The sequence below is a fragment of the Rattus norvegicus genome, chromosome X (assembly GCF_036323735.1).
Source record: "Rattus norvegicus strain BN/NHsdMcwi chromosome X, GRCr8, whole genome shotgun sequence".
In the NCBI taxonomy this organism is placed as follows: Eukaryota; Metazoa; Chordata; class Mammalia; order Rodentia; family Muridae; genus Rattus; species Rattus norvegicus.
The window spans coordinates 132,702,063-132,728,038 of NC_086039.1; the positions used below are offsets into that span (position 1 = coordinate 132,702,063).

The window sequence follows — 25,976 nt, forward strand, 5'->3', positions numbered from 1 at the left end:
CAAAGAATATAACAGTATTTTTAACCTTACAAAGTGAAAGATGTGTGATAAAATATTGATAAAATTTACAAAAATATGAGGAATAATTCCAATAGCCTCACCACTTAGAGATAATCACTGTGAACATTTTATCATTATCTTTTAATCTTTATTTATATTTTGTCTGTTGTATTATTACAATATTTTTCGTTTTGTTTTGAGACAGGGTTTTGTAAGTAGCCCAGGCTGCTCTTGAACTTGTGATCCTCCTGCCTCTGTCTTCTGAGTGCTGAGAAGGCAAGTCTGCTCTACTATATATGTCTTCTGCTGTACTAACTTTCCTTTTTGAAACTGGATCTTACTATGGATTCTGGCTGTTCTAGACCTCACTCTATAGACCAGGCTGGCCTCAAATTCACCGAGCAGCCCCTGCATCTACCTTCTGAGTGCTAGAATTAAAGGCTTGTGGTACTACAACCGGTATCGGATAACTTTTAATCTGTTGTGTTACAATATGCAGACAGAAAGAGACAGAGAGACACAGAGACAGAGAGAGAGACACACACACACACAGAGACTGAGAGAGACATACCGAGAGAGATGCAGAGGCTGAGAAATACCCAGAGAGGGAGAGAGAGAGAGACCCACACAGAGACACCGAGAGATAGAGACACCAAGAGAGAGACATTGAGGGAGAGACACGCAGAGAGGGACCCCCAGAAAGAGAGACCCAGAGAGAGAGAGAGAGAGACCAAGAGAGAGAGACACAGAGAGAGAGACACCAAGAGAGAGAGACAGAGAGAGACACACACACACAGACACAGAGACTGAGAGAGAGAGACACGGAGACTGAAAGACACAGAGACCGAGAGAGAAACACCGAGAGAGATGACTAGAAAGACCCAGAGAGAGAGAGAGAGAGAGAGAGAGAGAGAGACAGAGACAGAGACAGAGACAGAGAGAGACAGAGAGAGACACTGAGAGACACTGAGAGAGAGAGACAGAGAGGGACACAGAGACACAGAGACTGGGAGACGCAGAGTCTAAGAGACACACACCGAGAGAGAGACACACCGAGAGAGACACACCAAGAGAGACCAGAGAGATACACAGATCTAGAGACATAGACTGAGCAACACACAGAGACTGAGAGAGACACAGAGAGACAGAGAGAGGAGACAGAGAGGAGACTGAGAGACTGAGAGCAGAATAGGATGGAAAATCCATTGATAGACTTTTAAATAGTTTTGTTATTTTCTTTATACTTTTTTACAGCTAATTTTACTTTTAAAACTTCAAGCAAAATTAGAGCTGAAAGAAGAATTGAATTATAAACACACATCATCTAGCTTAGACCACTGATGAAGTTTTGGCATAATTACTTAGATCCATCTGATTACATAAACTCATATGTTATTTTGCAAAACAATATAATTGCATATTGTAGACATTATAAAAGTTCCCTAAACTGGGTGATGTGTCTCAGACGAAGTGGAGGGATGTCTCTGCCATTAGAATCACAGACTGCTCTGACAGAGGAACCATGTCTGGACTGCATAGAATGCAGGGGGCTGTGCTTGTGTCTGCATACCCTCTCATAGACATGCACATAACCAAAAATAAAAAATAAAATTTAGAAAGAGCAAGATTCTCTGTGATAACAAGACTATTGTCAAGTGTAACAAAGCTAACAAATACTTAAGGGGACTGGAGGGATGGCTCAGTGGTTAAGAACTTGCCATGCATACTTTTATGCAGATGGAGCTCTGTCTGAGGCCAGCCTGCTCTAGAGAGATGTCCTGTTACACAGAAAAACCCTGTCTTGAAAAAAGCCAAACCAAACCAACCAACCAAAAAAATACTGCTGCTCTTCGAGTGGACAAAGTTGGGTTGCCAGTCCTCACAGGGCAGCTATAACAATCATTTGTGACTCTAGTTGCAGGGGAATCAAAGGAATCAAAGCCCTCTTCTGACTTTTGTAGGCACTAGGCTCACATGGTACATAGACATACATGTAGGCAAAACACGTGCCTGTATGTGTGTTTGTGTGTATATAATAACTCTGAAAAATGTATCTAATGCTTGAAACCTAACCCATATTGCAAAGTCACCTATTTCAGAGCTGAGGATGGTTTTTATACAGTGTTTTCATGTGGTCTGTGGCTTGACCCTCTATTGCCTGAAACTTGAGACTACTGGCTTAATTATAGTCATTCTAAACCTTTTGAATCAAGGCAAGATGTGCATGTTTGATTATACCACATTTAACAGTGCAGAGATGGCCTACTTAGTCATATGATATCCAGCATGTCTTGCTGTTGTAAAAGGTAAACTTTTCTTTTGCAATTAGTAAGTAATTTATCAGGTGAAATTCTGATAACATGCATATGTTCCAATACCTAATAATCAAGTGTAACTACTTTTATGGTCATGTTACTTGTATGAGCCTAGCACAGAATGTTACAGGAGCAAAGTACATTGTTATGTATTCTTTTGATAATAGACATAACTTTTTTTAATATTTTTTTTATTAACTTGAGCATTTCTTATATACATTTCGAGTGTTATTCCCTTTCCCGGTATCCGGGCAAACATCCCCCTCCCCCCTCCCCTTCCTTATGGGTGTTCCCCTCCCAACCCTCCCCCCATTGCCGCCCTCCCCCCACCAGTCTAGTTCACTGGGGGTTCAGTCTTAGCAGGACCCAGGGCTTCCCCTTCCACTGGTGCTCTTACTAGGATGTTCATTGCTACCTATGGGGTCAGAGTCCAGGGTCAGTCCATGTATAGTCTTTAGTTAGTGGCCTAGTCCCTGGAAGCTCTGGTTGCTTGGCATTGTTGTACATATGGGAATAGACATAACTTTTACTTAATGATCACTACACCCACTAATGATCCTTGAGGTTTGCTTCTTGGTAACAGTTGGTATTATTTCTTCATTAATTCAATTTAAAACCAGAATAAAACTAACTAGAACATTTTTTGAGTCAATGCCAAGAGACAAAGACCAAACAGTGAGATGATAAGTTAGGTAGGGGAACTCAGACACTTTATTTTTATTTGTTAATAATTTGTTATAAAGTTCACACAAAATTTCAATGGTGTTGGATCTATTCACATTGTTTGCTACCAGGATCCAGAAAATTTAAATTAGCATATATTAATATATGCTAATGAGTTCCATTATATTTGACTCCATATATCTGATGTATTTTTATCATAGTCACTCCTCATTACCCTATCTTGCTTCCCTTCCCCTCCGCCTATTCCTTCCTCTTTCCAGCTGGTCTCCCTCTATGTCCATGGTGAACATAGACATCTTACCAGTATCTACACCACTGAAAAAATGTCTTTTCCTCCCCCAGCAACCTTTATCTGTTTATAGATCCTTGGGCAGAGGTGGGGCCTCAGGAGACCCTCCCTCCTAGCAAGTGTTATAACTGCCTTTAAATCCTCAATGAGGAATGGGGCCTCATGAGCCTCTCTGTAATCCATGATGGATCCAGAATTTATTTCATAAACTGAAACTCTGTAATCACTATAAACAACCATTCTCTCTTTCTCCTGGCTTCTGGCAACCCTCATACAATTCTTTGTGAATTTGTCAAGTTCGAAGTAACTCTGAGTGGACTCAAAAAAGTTTGCCCTTTGAGAGGTTTTATTTAGCATAATGTCCCTGAGGTTCATCCATGTGCTAGAATGGTTTTGAATTTCTTTCCTGTTAAAGATTGAAAAAAGAATTTATACATTTCACACACTCACATGTGTACACACACACACACACACACACACACACACACACACACACGAGCACACTCACACACACACTCACACACTCACACACTCACACACACACAGTACATTTTATTTATTCAACCATTGCTGGATGTTTGGGTGTCTTTCATTTTTTGGGTATCGTGAATGATGTTGCAGTGAACATGGATATGCAAATATCCTTTTGGGGATGCTGTAGTTAATATTTTTGAGTATATATCTAGAAGTGGAATTGCTGGATCATCTGGTAACTGTGTTTAATTTTTTGAGGAGCTTGACAGTTACCTTTATTTTTCTAGACTACTTAACATTATTCCGGTGCATAACAAAAAGAAAAGTATATTTTGTTATGTGTTTCTTTCAGATAGGCATATTTTATGTAAATGTAAAAATACGGTTCTGGGAAAATATAGCTCAGTGGTGGATACTTTGCCTAGCATGCATGAATCCTTAGGTTCAAATCCTAGTATTCCTGAACATCAATTTATATTAAAATATGACTCTAATTTTGTTTCAGAAATTTAAAAATTTCAACAGAGATATATATTTCCTCCCTGGCAGATATGTGATCTTTTCAGTCTACTTACTATTCTTGCTGTAGTTGTAACAGTTGCTTCTGGGAATTCCTAACTCCACCATACACAGAAACAGCAACAAAAATAGAACTTACGTAAGAGTAGGAGAAATAGTTGTGTTGTGAGGCTTGTCTGGTGAGCTGGAACATACCATCTTCTTAGCTATGGCACACATTAATGAGAAAGTGAGTGTGGTTAAATTTTCTTTTTTTTCAGATTTTTGTTTATTTTTTGTACATGAGTGTTTTGTCTGAATGTTATGTAAGTGCATCACATGCATGCAGTTCCAGCAGAGGCCAGAAGAGGGCACCGAGTACCTTGGAACTGGGAGTTACAGAATGCTGTGAGCCACTATACTGGTGCTGGAGAGTGAGTTTGGGTCACAGAGCTACAAGGGCTCTTAACTCTGAGCCATCACTCCAGCCCCTAAATTTGACTTTCCAGGAGAAGCTAGAAACTTTACTTGACAGCTGACTGAATCTTTTAAGAATATTCTAGAGGCCACATATATCAATACGTCTGTGGACTGAAATCTTCCAGTAGTTTCAAAGCCTTATTGTTCATCAGCCTGGTTTTATGGGGTGGTCACACTGTTTAGCAGTCCTAGAGGAAGCTCCTATTAGATGGGGACAGCAGGATCAGCGCAGTCACATACCCTGTAAATGGGGTTTGGGAATTCAGACATGGCAAAATATTTTAACATAAAAGTTGTATCAGAAAACAGTTATCTACATAATATGATATTTTCACCACTTAAAGTTTATTTTCATTGATTATATTTATTCAATACCCTTGTACATAATTAAGAAGTCCTATGGATTGTGGGAATATTTCTATTCATTTCATTTTTTTTCTTTTCTTTTTTTCGGAGCTGGGAACCGAACCCAGGGCCTTGCACATGCTAGGCAAGCGCTCTACCACTGAGCTAAATCCCCAACCCCCTCTGTGGGAATATTTCTAATAGTAAAATGTTTGATGTACAAATGTGATTCCCATAGTTTCCATAAAAGTATCAAAAGCTGGGCACAAGGGTGTGCGCTTTAATCGCAGCACTGGAGGGGCAGAGATGCAGAGACGCATGAGTCTCGGAGCCTCTCTGGCCAGCCAGCATGGCCTAATATGTGAAACCCAGGTCTAATTGAAAGTTCCAGTCTCAAAAACCAAAGTACACTACTCCAGAGAATTGTTCACATGTACCTGCCCCCACACAAAATGAGTAATGTTCAACTAAAGTTATGAAGGGAAAGAATCTATTGAGAATATGTCAAAAATGATAGGCATAATACGAGGGGCTGGCGAGGTGGTTCATTGGGTGATGACATCTCTCTGTAAGCCTGCCAGCTTGAGTTCAATCTCTCATGGTGCAAAGAGAGAGCTAACTCCTGCAAGGTGTCCCCTGATAGCCACATGTGTAACATGATGTGCGTGCCCACACATATAAAACACATGCACATGCACACACAGAAATAAGAAAAAGGGAAGGTATAAAAATGAAATCATCTTATCTCTAATCCTACAAACACAAACTATTTTATAATATGTTTCCTTCAAATCCTTTCTGAAGAGTATATATTCCTTTCTCTCTGAACTTAGAATAGCAGTGCTGGATATAATTTCATATCATGGATTTGTTAAACAATGCATTAGGATGATTTCCTTGTATAATTAATATTCTTCAGAGATTTACGCCTCCCCTTTTCTCTCTGTGTTTGTGTAGTTGCCTCTGTGTTTGTGGCTACACTTGTGTGCACTCTATGTAGAGGCCAGAGGACAACTTTAAACATCTTTATTTTTGACCTGGTACTAACTTATTTAGGCGAGAGTAGGTGTCCAGAAAGTCCCAGGGATCTGCTTGTCTCTGTTGTGGGATAATGAGTAAAATTTGCCTTGTTGTCCACTGCCAGCCTCTGTGGTCCTGTGAGTTGGGAAAGGATGTCATGCTAATTCATTGGTATCTCAGCACATGCGGGCCTTCAGGGGAGCACCATCTCTCCTCTCTGCTCTTGCCTTAGCATTTGAGACTTCTGCTTCCACTTACTCTGATCCTTGCTTTTGGGACTTACACAGGGAAGTTTTCCTCTCCTCACTGATACTTTTATTTTAGAGGCAAAAATCTCACTGTGTATCTCTGGCTAGCCTGGAACTTGCTATGGAGACTTGTACTCTGCGATCTACCTTCTTCTGCCTCCCAAGTGCTGGGATTAAAGGTGTGTGCCACCATGTCCAGCTGCCAAATGTTTTTATTATTTTGTCCTTATAATGACTGTGTACTCATGTCTTGCCTTGTTTAAAGAGATTCTTCCCGTACTACTGCAGATTGAACTTAGGGCCCCATCAGTCCTATGTAAGCATGTTCTCACTGAACTGTATCAGCAGCCCTCTTTCTGTAGTTTGAGAGATCAGAGACTCACTCAGTAATGCTAGCCATGAACTCACTTTGTACTCAGCACTGGCCCTGAATTTAGGATTCTTTGCCTTAGCATCATGAGCAGCTGAGATTAATTACAAGACTATATCACCCCTGAGCCCTATCATGTTTTTTTTAAAAACTTTTTATCAGTGTAAATTATAGAAATGTGTTTCATGCTATTTTCACATATGTATATAACATACTTTGATATCCATCCTTTATTGTATGCACTTGCCCTCTCGTTCCTTTCATCTTCACAGATTATGCCCTTTCTGCTTTGATGTGTGTATGTGTGTATGTGTGTGTGTGTGTGTGTGTGTGTATGCACGTGCGTGCACACGTGCATGTATTTGCACATGCACGCGTGCCCGTCTGTGTGGGTGACAGAGAATATCCTTGCGTAGCATTCCTCAAGAGCTGTTTACTTTGTTGTTTTGAGATAAGGTCTCTTACTGGAGGGAGCCCTCTCTGCCTCCTCAATGCTGAGATTCCAAGTACGCATCACCACAACCCAGTTTTTATTATGTGGGTTCTGAGTTGAATTTAAGCTCTCATACTTGCATCGCAAGTTTAGCACTTCACTGACTGAACCATTTTTCCAGTCCCTTAACTTTTGAAAAATTTTTTTAGCTGTCATCGTCCGCCGCCTCCTCCTCCTCCTCCTCCTCCTCCTCCTCCTCCTCCTCCTCCCCCTCTTTTCCTTCTTCCTCTTATCTGTCTCTTTTTTTGAGACAGGGTTTCCCTATGTAGTCCTTGCTGTCCTGGAACTAGCTCCACAGACCAGGCTGGCTTTTCTCACTTTTTTTTCCTCTTTCTTCTCTTTTCTTTTTTCGGAGCTGGGGACCGAACCCAGGGCCTTGCGCTTGCTAGGCAAGCGCTCTACCACTGAGCTAAACCCCCAACCCCACTTTTCTCACTTTTAATTACGTGTGTCTGTGTGCTTTTGGAAGCCAGTGTCATTGGAGGACCTGCAGCTAGAGTTACATAGAGTCCTGACCTGCCTCACATGGGTGCTGGGAATCGAACTCTTAGCCACTGAGCTCTCTTGAGTTCCCACCTCCTTTAAGTTTTTAAAGATATTCTGTTGATGTGTACAGATGTCTGTGTACCACATGAGTGTCTGCTGCCTGCAGAGGCCAGACAAGGGTGCTGTGTCCCTTAGAACTGGAGTTACAGGTACTTGAGATTTGCCGTGTAGGTGACCAGAACTGAACTTGTGTCCTGTGAAAGAGCAACCAGTACTTTCTTAACTGCTGAACCTTTCCTTCAACCCAATAGGGCTGGTTTTTTCTTTTAAATTGAGACAGGGTCTAACTAGTATCCCTGGCTGCTGTGCATTTGCTATGTAGACCAGGTTGTTCTTGGACTTAGAGCTCTGCCTGCCTCTGTCCTCCAAGTTATTTGATTTAAAGGCGGTATCACCATGCCTGGCCCTCTTAAAACTTGATATATGGTCTAAAATATGATACGTTTTGTAGAAATTTCTATGGGCTACTGAGAAGAATTTATATCATCTAACTGTTGGGTAGAATATTCTATAGATTCTATTTTATCAATTTTATCTGTATTTTGATTTAATTGAAATTTCTTGACTTTTTTGCCCAGATGAGATTTGTTGGTGGCAATGAGTGACTGAAGCTTCTCACTGTGATCGCATCTGTGCCCACTCGTCGCTTTATGTTGGTTAGGTTTTTTTTTTTTTATGAAGTTGTATGTCCCCATATTTAGTACATGTATATCTACAGTTGTTATATTTTCTTGGTTGATGATTCTATTTATTAATGTGTGGAGACCAACTTTATTTTCTTTGCTGTGCTAGAGATTGAACTCTGGGCCTTGTGTATGCCCAGACGGGCAGTGTACTGCTGAGCCATAACCCTGTCCAGGGACCTTCTTTAACTTTTCTTAATAATTTTGTTTTGAAGTCAGAATTGTCACCTATAACTATAGCTAATTTTGTTTGCTTTCAGATTCTCTTGGCTTTGAATATAATTTTTGTTACTTCCTATTTAGTCTCAGTATGTCTTTGCAGATAACAAATACTTAGATCTTGAGTGTGTTCTTTTAATTCCATGTAGCCAGTTTGTGGTTTTTTATTAGAGACATAATCCCATTACATTACTTAAGGTTATTATTGAAAAGGTATGGGGCTGGGGATTTAGCTCAGTGGTAGAGCGCTTACCTAGGAAGTGCAAGGCCCTGGGTTCGGTCCCCAGCTCTGAAAAAAAGAACCAAAAAAAAAAAAAAAAAAAAGAAAAGGTATGTACTCTTCTCTTCCTTCCTTACCTTAGGAATTGCCTCATTTACAGTTAACAATGTGGGCTGGAGAGATGACTCAGAGGACGCAGGTTCAATTCCAGCACCCACATGTTGGCTCCACTACCTGTAACTCCAGTTCCAGAAGATCTAACATCTTACATAGGCATGCATGCAGACAAAATACCAATGCACATAAAATAAAGATAAGTCAATTGTTGAAAAAAAATTTTCCAAAAACAGTTAATAGTGTATGAGTCTTCCTAATTCTTATTTACCTGTTCTATCAAGATTTATTTTATCAAGATTTACTGATTTTTGTATTTTAAAAACATTTTTAACTATGGATACTTGTATGTGTTCAGGTGCCTTTGGAGGTTAAAGTAGAGGCATTAGAATCCCTCTGGAGTTGGGGTTACAGGCATTTCTGATCTACCCAGTGTGAGTGCTGGGAACTGAATTCAGGTCTTCTGCAAGAGCTTAGAGTTCTCAGCCTCCAATGTAACACAAGTTGCAAGACTCAGTGCTCACTATGGAGGATGGGAGCACATTCTACTTCATCCTCCATGCCTCAAACTTCCTTCTACTTAACGTTCAGTAGGTCTGTGTCTTAACTCGACTTCTCAATGTGACTTTTCTGATGGCCATCTCCTCCTATCCAGGCACTGTGACAGGGTATTCCTAAGTTTCCCAGGCATCCTTATCCTGAAGTTAGTTCAGTCAAGCAATGGATCCCTTTCAAGATTGGTACCTGATTATTGCACTCCAGCATTTGGGGAGTGATGCAGTAAACTGCTCCAATGTTATTCTGCCATACAGGAGCACTTAGTGTGGCACCAAATCTTATTTGATTTAAGGCTTGCACGAGTGCCACTCAGGCTGCTTGGACTCTCCTGCTGATGCGCGATTGCTACTCAGCATCCTTCTCACCTTCCTATTGGGGCTGGAGCTGCGGACTGCTCCATAGGTTTCCTTGCCTCGCTTTTCTGTGTCTGTGTCTTTTAGCTGTCTTGTCCTCTTTTTTGATTGCTCTTTCTTTTCTGTCCTTTGAATACAGACTCCCCATTGTCCTGACTACTTATGTAGAGATTCATGGGGAAGGAAACTTTTAACCTGCCATCTTACCACTGAACTCTGCACTTTTTAGTGGTTTTTTTTTTTTTTTTTTGCTTTCTGATTTTATTTTTCCTGACAGCTTCATTGGGAAGATTCACACATTGTAAAACTTTTCATCTTTAAAATACAATTATATCTAGTGGTTTCATGCTTTATGCCACCATTGCTATTGTCTAAGCTGAGAACATTTTAGTTACCAAAAAGATACTCCCTACTGTTTAATAGTCATTTCCATCACAGCTAACCTCAGAACACTGAAAAACCACTCTTCTTCTTTTTGTTCATATAGATTTGCCTACTTTATATATTTCACGCAAGTAGAATTGTATTATGTCAGCCATAAGGTATACACACCCTCCCTCCCTCTCCTTACCCCCTCCTCTCTTTCTAAGCAAATACTCTGACACTGAGCTAAACCCCAAGTCCTAGTATGTCATTTTTTTTTAATGGATAGATAGCAATTACATTTGGGAGAAGTCTTAGTTAGGGTCTTATTGCTGTGAACAGACACCATGACCAATGTAAGTTTTATAAAGGACAGCATTTAATTGGTGCTGGCTTACAGGTTCAGAGGTTCAGTCCATTATCGTCATGGCAGGTGCATGGCAGCATCACAGCATCCAGACAGGCATGGTGCAGGAGGAGCTGAGATCTACATCTTCACCCAAAGGTAGTCAGGGACAGCCTGAGCATCCCCAGGCAGTTAGGAAGAGGGTCTCCAAGTCTATCCCCACAGTGACACACTTCCTACAACATGGCCACCCCTTCTAATAGTGCCACTCCCTGGGTCAAGCATATGCAAACCATCAAACTGGATATGCTACATTTTTTCACTTACATACTTATTAATTAAAGAGCATTTGGATTATTTTGTACTTTTCAATAATATGCTAACTATAGCTATGAACATTGATGTGTATATTTTTGCATGCAAATGTACTTCAGTTCTGGATATATATATATATATATATACACACATACACACACATACATGCATACACTCACACACATATAAGGAATTGCTAGATCATATGGTTATTTTATGTTTAACATTTTAAGGAGATGCCAAATTTATCATGTTCGTGCTCCATTTTATATATTTATCAACAGCTGGTAAGGGTTCCAATTTCCCCACATTTTTACCACCACTTACTATTATATTTAAAAAATGTCTAGGGGCTGGGGATTTAGCTCAGTGGTAGAGCGCTTACCTAGGAAGCGCAAGGCCCTGGGTTCGGTCCCCAGCTCCGAAAAAAAGAACCAAAAAAAAAAAAAATGTCTAGAGTCATCCAAGTACATGTGAAGTGGCATGTCACTGTGGTGGTTGTTTGCTTTGTGAGACAGGGTTTCACTGTGTAGCTCTGGCTGTCCTGAAACTCACTCTGTAGATCATGCTGGCCTCAGACTCAGACATAGCCTGCTCTGCCTCCTTAGGGGAGGGATTAAAGGCGGGCAGCACTACAACCCAGCTGTCCTGTGGTTTTGACGTACATTTTTCTAATGCCTTAATTGTTTAAGATTTTCAAATATTTCTCCATTGTGTGGGTTCTCTTCTCGTTCACTTCATGTTATCTTTTAAATTGTAACGTTTTAATTATGGTGAAGTCCAACTTTCATATTTAACTATTTTTCTTTTGTCTCTTGTGCTTTAGGTGTTATGAATGGCTTTATTTGTAGTACAAGATTTATGGATAGGGAATTATCAACATCCCAGTGTTACTCACTGATTTCTAAGAAAGAACTATACATTTCAGAGTTTATTTTTCTGGCAGTTTACACTATTGACAATTCTTTTTCACTGTAAGACTTATGTTACTCTTGTGAGTTCTCTGATGTCACTTTGGTTTTATAGGGTGTGGTCCCAACTGCTCAGCGTGCTGCCATCGTTGTGGGAGTAGAGTTGCCAGTTTATGATATTACCAAGAAGCACCTGATAGTTTCGGGAATGCTGGGAGACACAATTTTAACACACTTTGTGTAAGTGAGCTATGTTTGATTTATACTCTGTGTTTATCAGTTTCAACATAAAAAGCCTCTTTTATTAACACTTATCTCCTATGGCCAATACTTTAAGCCTTCTGACTATTTTATAATTTTTTACTTATTGCTACATACAAATTATATAAAATAGTGAGTATTTCTATAAAATTGTGGAATTTTCCTATTTTACTTTCCTCATTAATACTTCATTATTGATTATAGGTTATGTGTTTCAGTATGGCATTTCTAATGTCAGTATTACATATTATGTTCATATTCATAACATGTATATAAAGTACTCTGATTATATTCCTCACCATCCATTATCCACATTTCCCCTCAGATGCTGTGGATACCTGGGAACTTAGCAGCTGGGTGTAATATAGAACCCTATTAGATGCTTTTGGATATTCTTAAACAGCTTGTACTTTATTTACTTACTGACTTTACAGGAAAGATCTCATATATATCAGAATTTGAATTTCTGATCTGCCTGTCTCACAGAGTGCTTGGATTATAGATATGTGGTGTGCACCACCACAATGTATGTATGTGGTATTGGGATTGAAGCCAGGGCTCGTGCTGTCTAGTCAAACACTGAATAAGCTACAGCCCCAGCCCCATCAACATGTTATTTCTATTTTTTCTTTACCAGAAGGCAAATTTCCTCTCAATGGAACCAAGAAAAAAGGGTAAATCTTTTTTGAGTTTCTGAAGGTAAACAGTTTTTGGCCAAAGACTATGTCTGCTCTCCAACTACATTTTTTTTGTCATGTCGCCTCTAATATTGTGCTCCTTAAATGCATTTGACATATGATGCTGTGGTCTGACAGTTTTATGTAACTGATCAATGTTTTAGGACACGTCCTGCTTAGAGATCTTGTTAGGTTTATGGACTTTAAAAATCAGGCTAAGTTTCAGAAGGAAATGAAAGGGACAACCTTTGAATGATGCTTCATTAGAAAAGATTTTCTTTCTCTTTATAATTGAAGGGAGGCCAGATTTTATCTGACGGATCTAAGTTATACTTTTTGCATTTGGCCTGAATTCTGTTTAAGTGGGCAGGTGGTGGAAGTGGAGGTGTAACCTATGATCTTAAATTAGTTTTTACCTTTAGTTCCAGCTTTACCTGTGGTTTGGCTGGGGCTCTGGCATCTAACCCTGTGGATGTGGTGAGAACTCGAATGATGAATCAGAGGGCAATAGTGGGACATGTGGACCTCTACAAGGGTACTTTGGATGGTATTTTAAAGGTATGTACACTGTACAGTTTGTTACAATTTCTGTTTTCTTTGTTCAAGACCTTTTCCAGGCCTTATTCTTCTTGCTACATACTCTGAACATCAAACAGTCATTATACGTATTGTTTAGTAGCCTCTGAGAATCATCTCTTGGAGAGATCATCTCTTGAGAGGCCCATCTCTTGGAAAATTGTTAATGTCTATTGCTTCTTAATATTATTCCAATTTGAGTGCTTGAAAATACAAGATAGATATATTAATAGCACTATGTAGAATTATTGATAGCAAGATTTAATGTATCTGAGGATGTGGAAGGGGAAGTTAGAGGGGAGAAGGAGGAATAGAAATGATGTAAATGAGTACTTATCTGTGAACTGCTCAGGTTTTAATTAAGAGATTGGAGAGATAGCCCAGCAGTTAAGTTCCAAAGGCCTTGTATTCGGTTCCCAGCACCCACAAGGTACTTATAACTCCAGGGGATCCATCGCCTTCTTCTGGCCTTCATAAGTACTGCGTGTACATGGTGAGTGATACACATGCAGGCAAACACCTATACACATGAAATAAAATATTTTAATAAGATTTACTATAACCCATATCTGACAAGCTCAAATAAGAGAGAGACTCTGTAGTAGAAAGCCCGGTACTTAAGAAACCTCAAAACCCAGTCTTTGATTTAAGTTTCAGGTTCTCTTGATCACATTTTGCTTCTAGCATTTCTGCTGGGGTTGAATATCCTAAATGTATATAGAAGTATTGGTTACATTACTGCTATAAAAACAAATTCAGGGATAGAATATGAAGGGGCCATATGGTTTTTCATGCTCTTATCAGTTTCATTGAACAAGTATATATTATTTATGGGACATTATCTTAACAGCTACAGGGAAATTATCACTACTCCTAAAGCACTGGCAGTTACAAACAGATAATCAATATAGCCTAATAAGTGATAAACTCAGAAATCTATGGTAGGAAATTATAGCCCACACTTGAGAAGTTTGACATAAACTCTCAAGGGATGTTCGTAAATTGAGGAATAATAGCTCACATCTGTTGTATGCTTTATTATATGACAGGAGCTGTTCTAATGAGACTTATGTGTATTTAGTCATTTAATTCTCCCCATTATCCCCTGAGATAGATATTGATGCACTGAAGGATCAGATCACCTCCCTCAGAATTTCATGGTTAGCAAGTAGGAATGCTGCAATAAACTGAGACCTTTGGGTTATAGACGCATTCTTTACTAATACACCTGACACTTTTCTCCCATTAGTGACTGTAGGTTGGGTTATAAGACATATTGAGTGTTGTACTGAGATGGCTGGAGACATTGAAAGCTTTAACCAGGTTCCATTTTTATTTTAAGCATATCACTTTGTCTGTGTGGAAATAGGGTCTAAGATAGTGGTTCTCCATCTTGAGTACACATTGAAATTACTAATCTCACAGCTCCCATGTTTGCCATAAATCAGTCAACTCAGAACTGGGGTTATCAATATTTTTAGAAATTCACATGTGGTTGTATGTTCATTTAAACCTGAAGACCACCAATCTAAGTGGGGCAGTAAATGGGTCTTCTACGTTTAACTTGCTTCAGAACTACCTGAATTAACTTATATGTCAGAAATGGGATTTGAGAATTTGTATTTCCAGAAAGGTCCCAGGTAGTACTGATGCTGATCTGATTGACTTAAAGAGCCACTGACCTGGAGGTAAGGTTGATTAGAAGTCTTATATTACCTGAGTGCTGGAGGATGAAGGTCCAAGCTTCAATATGACGGAGGCAGAGAGAAGGGACAGAATCGAGACTAATTCAGTTGAGTAAGTCACTACAGTTTTGTTGAGATTATGTAGACAGGAAGAGGAGGTGTCAAAGATGACTTCCTGGATTTGGATTTGGTGACCAGATGATGACATTTAGTGATGGACACATCATAAGAACAGGGCTCAGCAGTTCAAAGCACACTGGGTACTCTTACAGAGGGCCTGGGTTCAGTTTTCAGCACCCAGTTTTATGACCATTTTCAATTCCAGGGAATCCCAACACTGTCTTCTGGCCTCTGTGGGTGCTAGGCTTCAGTGTGGTATACAGACAAACATGCAGACAAGACATCTATACACATACAAAATAAAATGAAGAAATTAAAGAACAGATTTTGCAGGAGACGTGGTTTTTGATGGTTAGTTTGATGTGTATGGGGAATAGCCAGTGGTATTCGGAGACGATAGTTCTAACTGGGTTTGTGGTTAAAGGTGAGCATCTGTGGGGTCATTTGCATACAGGGTATAACCAACTGGAGAAGGTAGAGTAGTTCATAGTCTCTTTCCTTCTTGAGGATCTAAAGTTCTATAGAATTGTTTGTAGTAAAGTCTTGTTCCAAACGGCATCCTGCACAGAATCCATGCGGCAGTCAGGGCGCTCACTACTTTTGTAAGGAAATGTAGAGTCTTTAGGATCCTTTGCTTTCCTCTACTCGTTATTCTCTCCCTTTTCTGCATTCCAGTTGTACTGAGAGTTGTCCAGCATAGATGTTTTTCTTCCAAGTGCCCATCCATAACTTACTGTCTTAGACACTCGCTGCAACACCTTAAATGTGCCTTCTGCCTTCCGCACTCCTCTTCATTCTCCACATCTCCTATCACTTCCCACAAAGAAAGGCCTTTACTGACCATTGCACTAGGTTGCAAATGTAGTTTCTTCTTTTCTTATCTCCCTGAAAAGTGATTAATTAGTTAATTAATTAATCGAAAAAGTATCTTGCTATGTAGCTGAGATTGGTGTGAAACTCACAATTTACCCCACACGGGTCCCAAATATAAGATTCCCCAACCTCTGCTTTTTGAGTGTGCAAGAAGGGTTTTTATAGTTTCTGTCAAAGTATTACCGCCCCCACGTACTTTCTCTTTCTCAATTTAAAACTTCCCTGAAAATAAATTAACATATTGTCAAGATAATGTATTCAAAATAGTTTGTAGAAGACAGCATTGTAGTAAATAACAGATATATATGACACTTACATTTTAGGACATTTTTATGACCCGAAAACAACCTATATACCCTTTACACCACCTCTGTTTCTCCTATCCATTTAGTTCAAGAAAATGCTAGCTTCCTTCCTATTTCTATCAATATGTCTGTTCTAGATATTTCATAGAAGTGGAATCATATTGTGTGACCTTTTTAATTGGTTTCTTTCAAGTAATGTGCTTTCAGTGTCCATTCGGAGTAGTATATAGCAACTCTCTGCTTCTTTTTATTGCCGAATTGTACTGTTTTCATTACATTCTGTAGCTACATCACATTTTATTCATATTTACTACATTTTATTGGATTGGCTTTCACTGGTTATCTCAGTAAAGTTTCATGAAAATAGAGGCAAACATTTCCGTTTATCACTTTTCTAGGACAAATTATTTATGAAATCCCTTTATTGCACAGCAATAGATACCTTATACAATCCATGCCCCTATAGAATGTATGTTCTAGTGAGGTTGACAAACAAATGCACAAATTAATGTAAACAGAACAGACAGATATTGGTAGATATTAACGTATTGACATATATTTTTATATATTTAATGCAGAGCCCTGTTATCTGTCTTTATCTGCAGAAGTTATTTGTTTACACACAACCTGATTCTTCAAATATCCTGGAGCTTTATAAGGATTCAGATAAGTCTTAGAACTGTTAGAACATCATACTATTTTTGTGTGTCTTTCTATTCAACAAATTTATATTCAACAAAACTTTAACATGCCAAGATCTATGAGGTGGTGTGGATATAAAGGCGAATACGGCAAACATTGTTCATTCCCTATTGGAAGTTCTGTTGTAGTTGGAAAAGCTAGATAATTTTAGAAGTAAATACTAGGAAGAAAATAAGAGCATGTTGAAATGGTAACTTGGTGGTCTGAATTCCCACAGTAGGATGCTTAAGAAAGGCTTATGGATAATTTGAATGATGGGAAGGAGGTAGTCATGTGAAAATAATAAAGAACAGATTATAAAGGGCCTGAGTTGAAATGGGTTTGACATATTCAAGAGTTTAAAAGGATTATATGGCTGAGTGTGGTGAATTAATGAGAAAATAACAGGACGTCAATCTGCAGAGAGGGACAGGGTTTGAATCATGTAGGATCCTGTGGACCATTGCAGAAAACTTAAAATTAGAATGAAAGCCACCTCAGAACTTTTTAAGTACAAATGTAATGTGGTCTGATTCAAAATTGTTTATTTTTAGAGATGGGTCTCTCTGTTTGTCCTGGAACCCCGATCTGTAGAACAGGCTGACTTTGAACTCACAGAGATCTGCCTGCCTCTGATTCCAGAGTGCTGGGGTTAAAGGTGTGTGCTTATGCCCCCCACAACATGGCATGATTTATAATTCTTTGATTTTAGTTTGTAGGTGGAGATCTTTGGTCAGTTCGGAATTTATTGTGGTGATTGAAATAAGAGGTTTGGATCATCTCCGAGGTCCCTCGTCATTTAATCCCGTAATTTTAGGTTATCTGCATCTCTCCTTCATTTTGAGTCATTTTCAAAGTTAAAACATGAATTTTGGCCTGAGTCCTTCAGAAGTTACTAGAGGTAGAAGCATATTATCAATGGCTGTCTATAAGTAACTTCACTGTTAACTATCCCCTCCCCCAAGTGGTTAATAATGACACTAATTTCTGGGCTTTTAAATGGCGGGATGGGAAAAAGAGTGATATTTGAAAATCTGGCTTCTCATATCATTATCTTATTAAGATGTATCAGTTTCTTAACAGTGGTAAAATTCAATTCACTAATGGAAAGGCAGAACAACATTTTTCAGTATCTCACAAAACACCCAACATATTGTCATTACTTAATAGATATTTGTCTATTATATACCAGGTATGGCAGAATTCATATGACATCAGCTTTTGACCTTTCCTATGTCATCTAGTTCTTGAAACCATTTGATGTATAGAGAGACCCCTCCTGTATAAATCAGGGCACCAAAATGCAAAGCAGTTCGTGTTATTCCTCCCTCAGCCCTCAAAGCATGAAAGCCACCATGGAGTCCCACTAATTTTAAAGGTAGGAGACAAGAGCCAGAGAAGGAAAGTGACTTTCTCAAGTCCTTATTCACTACCCTGCTTTTCTTTATCCCTTTTATAACTTCTGGGTATAATATGTGTCGACATACTAGTATCTACCAAAAAACCTGTCTATGATAATGTATGCATTTGCTTGTCAACTTCACTAGAATATATATTCCATGGGGATAGGGACCGTATAAATTATGTATAGCTGTGTAACAAATTCCTCAAAAACGGGGTCTTAAAAAGAATAGTTATTTTCTAGGTTTTGTGGATCAGGAAGTGAGAAGCAGCTTCGTTGAATGACTCTATATTATGAGCCCTAAAAGGTTGTAATCCATGCCAGCTAGGGCTTCAGTCACCCTTAAATGGAGCTAGCATATCTGCTTGAAAGATGACTAATACGGGTGGTGGGTAAATGTCTCAGTTCCCTATGGTGTAGCCCTCTCATCATGGTGTGACAGGTGCTTTCTTTCAGAGTGAATAATTCGATAAAGGAGGAGATAGGTACCTTATCTATCCAATACCTTTCATAATCTAGTAGTGTTAATTCACATGATGTTCTTTTGGTGACACAGAACAGTCCTGATGTGTGAGGGCTACACAGGGGCATGGGGGACTGGGGATAGGGTCCTTAACATGTGCCATCACTTTATGAAGCTATCTTTATTACTGCAGACATTGTCCTTCTGAACTGGTCTTCACAGTTTCATTACATACATGCATATCATGTACTGTCATGTACTTGGATGGATTGTCCTGCATCATCCTCTCTTCTTCCTCTTTCTCTCCCTCAAAACTCCGCGTACTACCCAACACCTTCTAATTGTCTTTTTTGTTTGTTTGGGACACATTATATTTAATTTGTGCTTTGTTTTATGACAGAGAGGGTATCATATAGCCTAGCTTGGCCTTAAATTTTCTGTGTAGCTAAGGATAGCCTTGAACTCTTGATTTTACTTCCTCTGTTCCCAGAGTGCTGTGCCCAGTTCTTATCTACAATTATATTCCCAGTAGTAAGAAGTATGTGTCATAAATCGTAGGTACTCAGTAAATAATTGTTGAATAATGAATGGCTTCATGGATTTACACTACACATTTTTTAGACTACAAAGTACATCCTCAGAAAAGAGTCTATTTTATAATAGTGATAGTTGCTAGGGTGGGCATGGAAAATGGTTGTCAAATGTAAAAAAGAAAGTGAAAGTCACTATTTTTGCTTATGTCTTTACCTCAGATGTGGAAACATGAGGGATTTTTTGCACTCTATAAAGGATTTTGGCCAAACTGGCTTCGACTTGGACCCTGGAACATCATTGTATCCTTTTAGAAATTGAGAATGAAGACAGTGCTTCAAATTTTCAGGTGATTCTAGGTAATAAGAAGACAAATTTTATTATTAAATCATTTATAGGCAAATAAGAAGAACAAGCATCCCATTGGAGACTACTGTGAATGGAAACAAGTAGCGAAGTAACTTTCCCTTGGAGGCAAGTACACATTTAAAGGAACAGAAAAGATGGGGCAAATGTTCCTCTTTAAATAAAAACATCAGATGAACTGGGCAAGGAGTAGGCGGGACTTCTGGGTTGGAGAGGGCAAGAGGAGAGGCAGAAAAAGGTGACTTGCTTTTGGACGAGAGAGAGCTTGGAGGCCAAAATGTAGGTAGGCAATGCTCCCCCTTTACCTCCCCCCACATCCCCACCTCCTCCCAAGGCCCCCCACACCCCACACACCCCTCACCCCACCATCCCTGTTCAGGTGTCAGATCCATTGGGACCCGATACTGGAGGATTTAACTTAGAATGGCTTACAAATTAGGATGCTAGTTGCTGAGCCCAGCGATTGTGTTACCTGTTGATTCTAAACTAAAAACAAACAAACAAACAAAACATCTATTGAGATGGCTCAGTGGGTAAATGTCCTCACCTCTGTACCTGATGACCTGAATTTAATCCCTGGGACTGGTGGTGCAGGGAGAGTATTGACTCCCATAATGTTGTCGTGTGAACTCCACATACATGCTGTGGCGGGTACACGCACACCCTCCCTACTCCCCAGCAAATAAATATGTAAATAAGCAAGCGAATAAGCAGATAAATGTAATAAAACAAGATGTCAAGCATAGCAGTTTTAGAAGGGCTATGAAATTTTTAGCAACACTGATGGAAGATGCAAGACGTCCATGCTATTGTGGTTGAGATTTCTTAACCTATAACTCTGAGACCCAAATAGCTAGAAAATACTAAGAGGACACAAAGCATTCATAGAAACAAAGAATCCATAGCCAAGCAGGAATCTTTTGCTGTGGGTGCATCTCTTTCTTTCAGATGTGATGAGTGCTTCCTATGTACAGAGCCACATGCTGGATACTGTGTGTGGTGCTATGTGTGTACCTGTGAGCTTAGCAGGGTTGAAAAATAATTCCCTGCCCTTCTGGAATCTGTAGGCTGAATAGGCAGAATGTCTATTTGGAATTGTGTATAAGCTTTTCTAGTGCCAAGATGCGTGCGCATGCATGTATGTGTCTGTGTGTCTGTCTGTCTGTGTGTGTGTGTGTGTGTGTGTGTGTGTGTGTGTAAGCATGTGTGTGTTGTTCGCTTTTGAATACTCTATGTATATTGATGTGTTTTCACTGCTAAGTGCTCCTGATCATAGTGGGTACATGGTAGACACTCAACACATTTTATCTCAAGAAAAGACTTTTAAGCCAATTCCCTTTAGGCTAAGTAAATGAAGAGAATGAAATGTACACTTTTTGAAATGGGCTTAGCTTTCAATATTAACCCAGCAATCTTCCATGACTCGTTCTTCAGTTTTTTATTACGTATGAGCAGCTCAAGAGGCTTCAGATCTAAGAACTGGAAATCCATCAGCCCAGCCCTGCTGCCCTTTCTACCGTTCCTCTTTGTGTTCCTGATGTATTTTGACAAAGATGTGTGTGTTTACAGAACCAGCAGTCTCGCAGGGCCCCTGACTGAAGAGTAGTAGGACGACTTAAGTTTATGCATTTGTGTTCCCTCTTCCCTGAGAAGAAGTTTCGACATTGAGAGTGTGACCCCAGATTGGTGTCTTCTGTGAAGATGGATACTGATGGGTGACATTCAAAAGGGCCTCCTTTTTAACTGTAGCTTCAATGTAGTTGGTTTTCCCGAGACAGGCTACAGCAGCAGGCTACCGGCACAGTTACTGCTATGTGTGTTTTTGACCTCAGTTCTCATTAAAGTATTTATTGATTGAATCATTTTGTCTTCATTTCCTCTCTCCTTGCATAACTCTTAAGTTGCATTCTCTAGAATGTGACTCTGAAATGGAGACTGGACTCCCGAAGCACATCTATGGGGGTTAGAACAGGCGTATTGTGTTTTGGCAAGGGCATTTGTCAGCATAATGCCACTCGCTTTTAAATATCAGTCCTGCGGTTCTTTTCCAGGATATGAAACAAATAATCAAGTGGATCATTTGGAAGGTTCTACAGAAAAAATGCTAACAAGGTTTACAACTAGAGCCCTGTGCTCAGAGTGACAGTCTTTATAATTATCCACTCATGCATTTGTTCAAATGTTTATTGTGTGACTATTATTTCCTGGATGCTGGGGCCATGAAGAAGGAGGCTGTCTGTTTTTTAAGCTCGTTATAGTAGAAACTGGTTTGGGAGTAAATCATAAGTGGAGATTCTAAGTACTGTGAGAGGGATGAGCTGCAGTAGGACGGAGGAGAAAGAGCCTCAGAGGATTTGCCAGAGCCTCATAGTAGAGTTGACATTTAAGCTGAGTGAAAGGAAGAATGGATGTTACTGTGTGGATAAGGCTGTCTGCATCTTGACAAGTGTTTTACCAACCGTATTTCTGCCATTAGAGAAGCATAAAGAATGGTTTTATTGCCCTAAAAATCCTCCTAGCCCTTGGCAACCAATAAGACTTTTACTGTCTCAATGGTAGTGCCTTTCCAGAGTATCACATAGTTGGAATCATACAGTAGCCTTTCTTTTTCTTTTCTTTTTTTTTTTTTTTTGGTTCTTTTTTTCCGGAGCCCAGGGCCTTGCGCTTCCTAAGCAAGCGCTCTACCACTGAGCTAAATCCCCAACCCCTACAGTAGCCTTTCACACGGGCTTCTTTCACTTACCAGTGTTCACTTAAGTGTCCTCTGTGCTTTTTAAAGATTTATTTATTTTCGTTTTGTGTACATAGGTGTTGTGCCTGCATCGCATGTGTGCCTGGTGTTCCTGGAAGCCAAGAAAGTGTGTTGGAAACCCTGGAACTGGAGTTACAGAAGATTGTGAACTGCCACGTGGGTGCTGGGAACTGAATGTGCATGCTCTGCAAGAGTAGCAAATTCTCTTAACCACCGAGCCATCTCTTTGTTCCCGTTCTATGTCTTAATGGCTGTATATCTCATTTTGCTTTAGTGCTATATTAGACAACATTTTGCCACTGTGACAGAATAGCAGCGAAACATAAAGAGGAGGGATTTAGTTTGGCTCATGTTTTGAGAAGTTGCAGTTCCATTAGGTGAAATGGCCATGCTTTGGGGTGTTTGATGAAGCCCACTGTGGCATAAAACCATTGAAGAAAACTACTTTGTAGAAGCCAGCAGAAGGATGCACCTTCAGTGATCTATTTCCGGCAACTAGGCTCTACCTCATCATTTTCTACTACATCCCTGTAGTACCATCAGCCAAGAACTAATTCCTCAGCACAGAGTCCTTAAGGGGACGCTTAAGATCCAAACCTAAATGGTGTTGAATAGTACTCTATGTCCTCTGTTCCTACATGCTCCAGTCCAGCCTGGGTTTTTCCCCTGATCTGAGGACTTGTTTCGTGTACTCGTGCTATTATCTATCCCACATCTCTGATTAGAGAGAGGGAGCGAGACTTCAGTGATTTATTATGTGCCAGGTACTGTTGTAAGTATAGTGGATCTATTTGCCCACAGAAGACATTTGGTTGCTTTCAAGTTTGGCCAGTAATGAAGGAGTGGCAAACATTTGTGTGTAGGATTTTGTATAGGTGTAACATTTCAGTGTGTGTAGACATCAAGGAGCGTGATTGCAGAATGGCATGATAAGGTTTACTTGTGCAAGGAGTTGCCAAACTGTCTTCTATAGTGGCTGTACAGTCTTGCATTCCCAGCAGCAATGAACAGGAATTACTGTTGCCCTATGACCTTCCCGGATTTGTTGGTGTCATTGTTTTGATACCTTCTAGTAGGTGTGTGATAATTTCTCCTTGTTTGTGTTTATTGTTTTAAAATTTGCCTTTGGTAATTTTCAAGCTTGTTTTTTTAAAGATTTATTTATGTATGTGAGTACACTGTCGCTGTTTTCAGACACACCAGAAGAAAACATTGGATCCCATTACAGACGGTTGTGAGCCACCATGTGGTTGCTGGGAATTGAACTCAGGACCTCTAGGAAGAGCAGTCGGGTGCTCTTAACAGCTGAGCCATCTCCCAGCCTTTAAGCTTGTTTTATGAGAACTTGGAACTGAGTATTACATGTATCCCTCTGATTCCTCCTCCCATCTACTCTGGCTCCTCCAGTTCCCCACATCTGTGGTCTCTTCATTATTAAGATTCCTTAATAAAAATCTTGAAGTCATTTCCTCTCTCCCAATGCCAATACCTTTCCTTGTTATAATTTCTTACAGAGTATCACAGTTTATAATTTTACATTGTATTTGTGTGACCATTCAACTAGTATTCACATTTTTGTTCAGGCTGTAATGTCTGCAAAGAGAGGAATTATATTGACTTTGTTCACTACTGAATTCTTAATGCCTAGCAAAGTTACACACAGTGCATCTTTATTAAATGATTATGTGAATTAATCTATAGCCAAATGATCAGATAGACTACCCCAAAATATGGTATAGGTTCATAACATACTATGGTATGTGTTAATTTAAATATTACCAGATTATTTATGAGAAGGATCACTTCACATTTTAGCCAATACTAGAGGCAGTACTGTCTTGATTTTAAGTACTGCCTGTATACTGATGACTTCCGGATGTACATCTCCAGCCCATGTCTTTCCCCTGACCTGAGGATTTGTTTTATGTATGTGTGCATACTTAACATATTCCACATCTCTGATGAGAGGGGGAGGGGAGAGGGAGGAGGAGGGGGAAGGGTAAAGGGAGGGGGAGGAGTAGGAATAGAGGGGGATCAGGAGACTTCAGTGATTTATCACATGCCAGATAACTGTTGTAAATATAGTATATTTATAAAACCAAGTCCTTAAACCCCCCTTGGAGGCAGGTCTTATTTTTCAGAATAAAAATTGAAAATAGGAAAGTGAAGAACTTGGCCCATGGAAAGTAGCAGTGCCAGAGTGTTAAGCAAGGTCTGGCTCATGAGCCCATGCTTGTTATCACTACTTACCTTGTTAGGAGTCACTCAAAGTTTATAGCAGGTGGGCACTAAAAAGAATCTGATTCCATTAATTCCCCGATACTTACAGCACCATGTGAGAGAAGGAGGTCAGTAAATTTTTGTGATTCATTACTCTTTGACACTTAACTGTGATACGGGATTTTGATAGCTTTCTCAGAGACCGTGGCTATTGTCTATGTAATTTCCCTGTTATTTTTCCACTTTCTATAACTTCCCTTTGTTGGTCTCTCTTCTATTACCTCCATTGTTACCCTGTCCCTTCTTCCTCCAGTCTAAGCCAGCACAACTCACAGTGGGCAACACTGCAGGGTTCAGAAAGATGTTTGGAACGTGGAGTTACTAGTATAGATGACACTTTGAAATTTTAATTGGACACAGGGCTAGACGTCTAGCCCTCTCTTCCAATGTAAAGTTATATTTTGTCATAAACAAATTTATAGGACAAATGATTAAGTACATGATTATAAATAATTCTCTGTTCACTGAGATTTTAATCACTCCAGTTTCCTCTGGTAATATTTTACATATAAGCTAGAGTAAAGAGTTGCCTTTCTGAGGCCAGATGTGGTGGTGTACATCATTAATTCAAGGAGGCAGAGGCAGAAGCAGACTGTTAGTTCGAGGCCAGCCTGATCTACATAGTGACATCCAGGACAGCCAGGACTACTACACTCTGAGACCCCGTTACAAACAAAAAGTTGCCTTTCAGGGGCTCAGAATTTAAGAGCACTTGCAGCTCTTGCAGAACATCCAGGTCCAGTTCCTAGTCCTGGTGTGGGAGCTCACAACTGTAACTTCAGCTCCAAGAGATCCAGAGCCTACTTTTGGCCTCTGCAGGTACCAGTCATGCATGCAAAACACGTACATACACACAGGCAAAAAGGCCATATGCATCAAAACAAATCTTTTAAAAGGTTCATTTTCCTTAATAAAAAAGGACGTAGTTCATGACTTCCCCATCAGAACTGTAATAATCATTTCTAGTTTTAGTCTAAAGAGTACTTCTCTTTATTCACTATCTCAGCATCAGACTCCTGTTGGTTGGGCCATGTCTTACTCATTCTAAATGTTTTATGATGCATCTGTGTTCCTCCCACTTAGTAAGAAAAAAGTTTAATGTCACGGTAATAAGATTATGAGGGGACCTGGTGCTCGAAACTTTGAGGTATAAAGAGCCA

At 39.7% G+C, this 25,976-nt stretch overlaps 1 protein-coding gene across 11 annotated transcripts in view; it reads left to right on the forward strand.

Moving 5' to 3' along the window:
• The window catches only part of Slc25a14 (solute carrier family 25 member 14), a 38,188-nt gene extending 16,545 nt beyond the window's left edge, over positions 1-21,643 (forward strand). For 7 of the 11 annotated variants that reach the window (XM_006257531.5, XM_006257532.4, XM_006257535.3 and 4 more), the window contains 4 exons: positions 11,960-12,084; positions 13,205-13,340; positions 19,640-19,720; positions 21,219-21,643. In XM_006257531.5, the coding sequence (XP_006257593.1) occupies positions 11,960-12,084; positions 13,205-13,340; positions 19,640-19,720; positions 21,219-21,260 (384 nt within the window). In that variant the 3' untranslated portion in view covers positions 21,261-21,643. Of the gene's footprint in view, positions 1-11,959; positions 12,085-13,204; positions 13,341-13,710; positions 18,401-19,639; positions 19,721-21,218 lie in introns of those variants that run through there. The other 4 variants (XR_005498077.2, XR_005498078.2, XR_010061260.1 and 1 more) reach the window with 4 other exon arrangements.
• Positions 21,644-25,976: the final 4,333 nt, after the last annotated feature.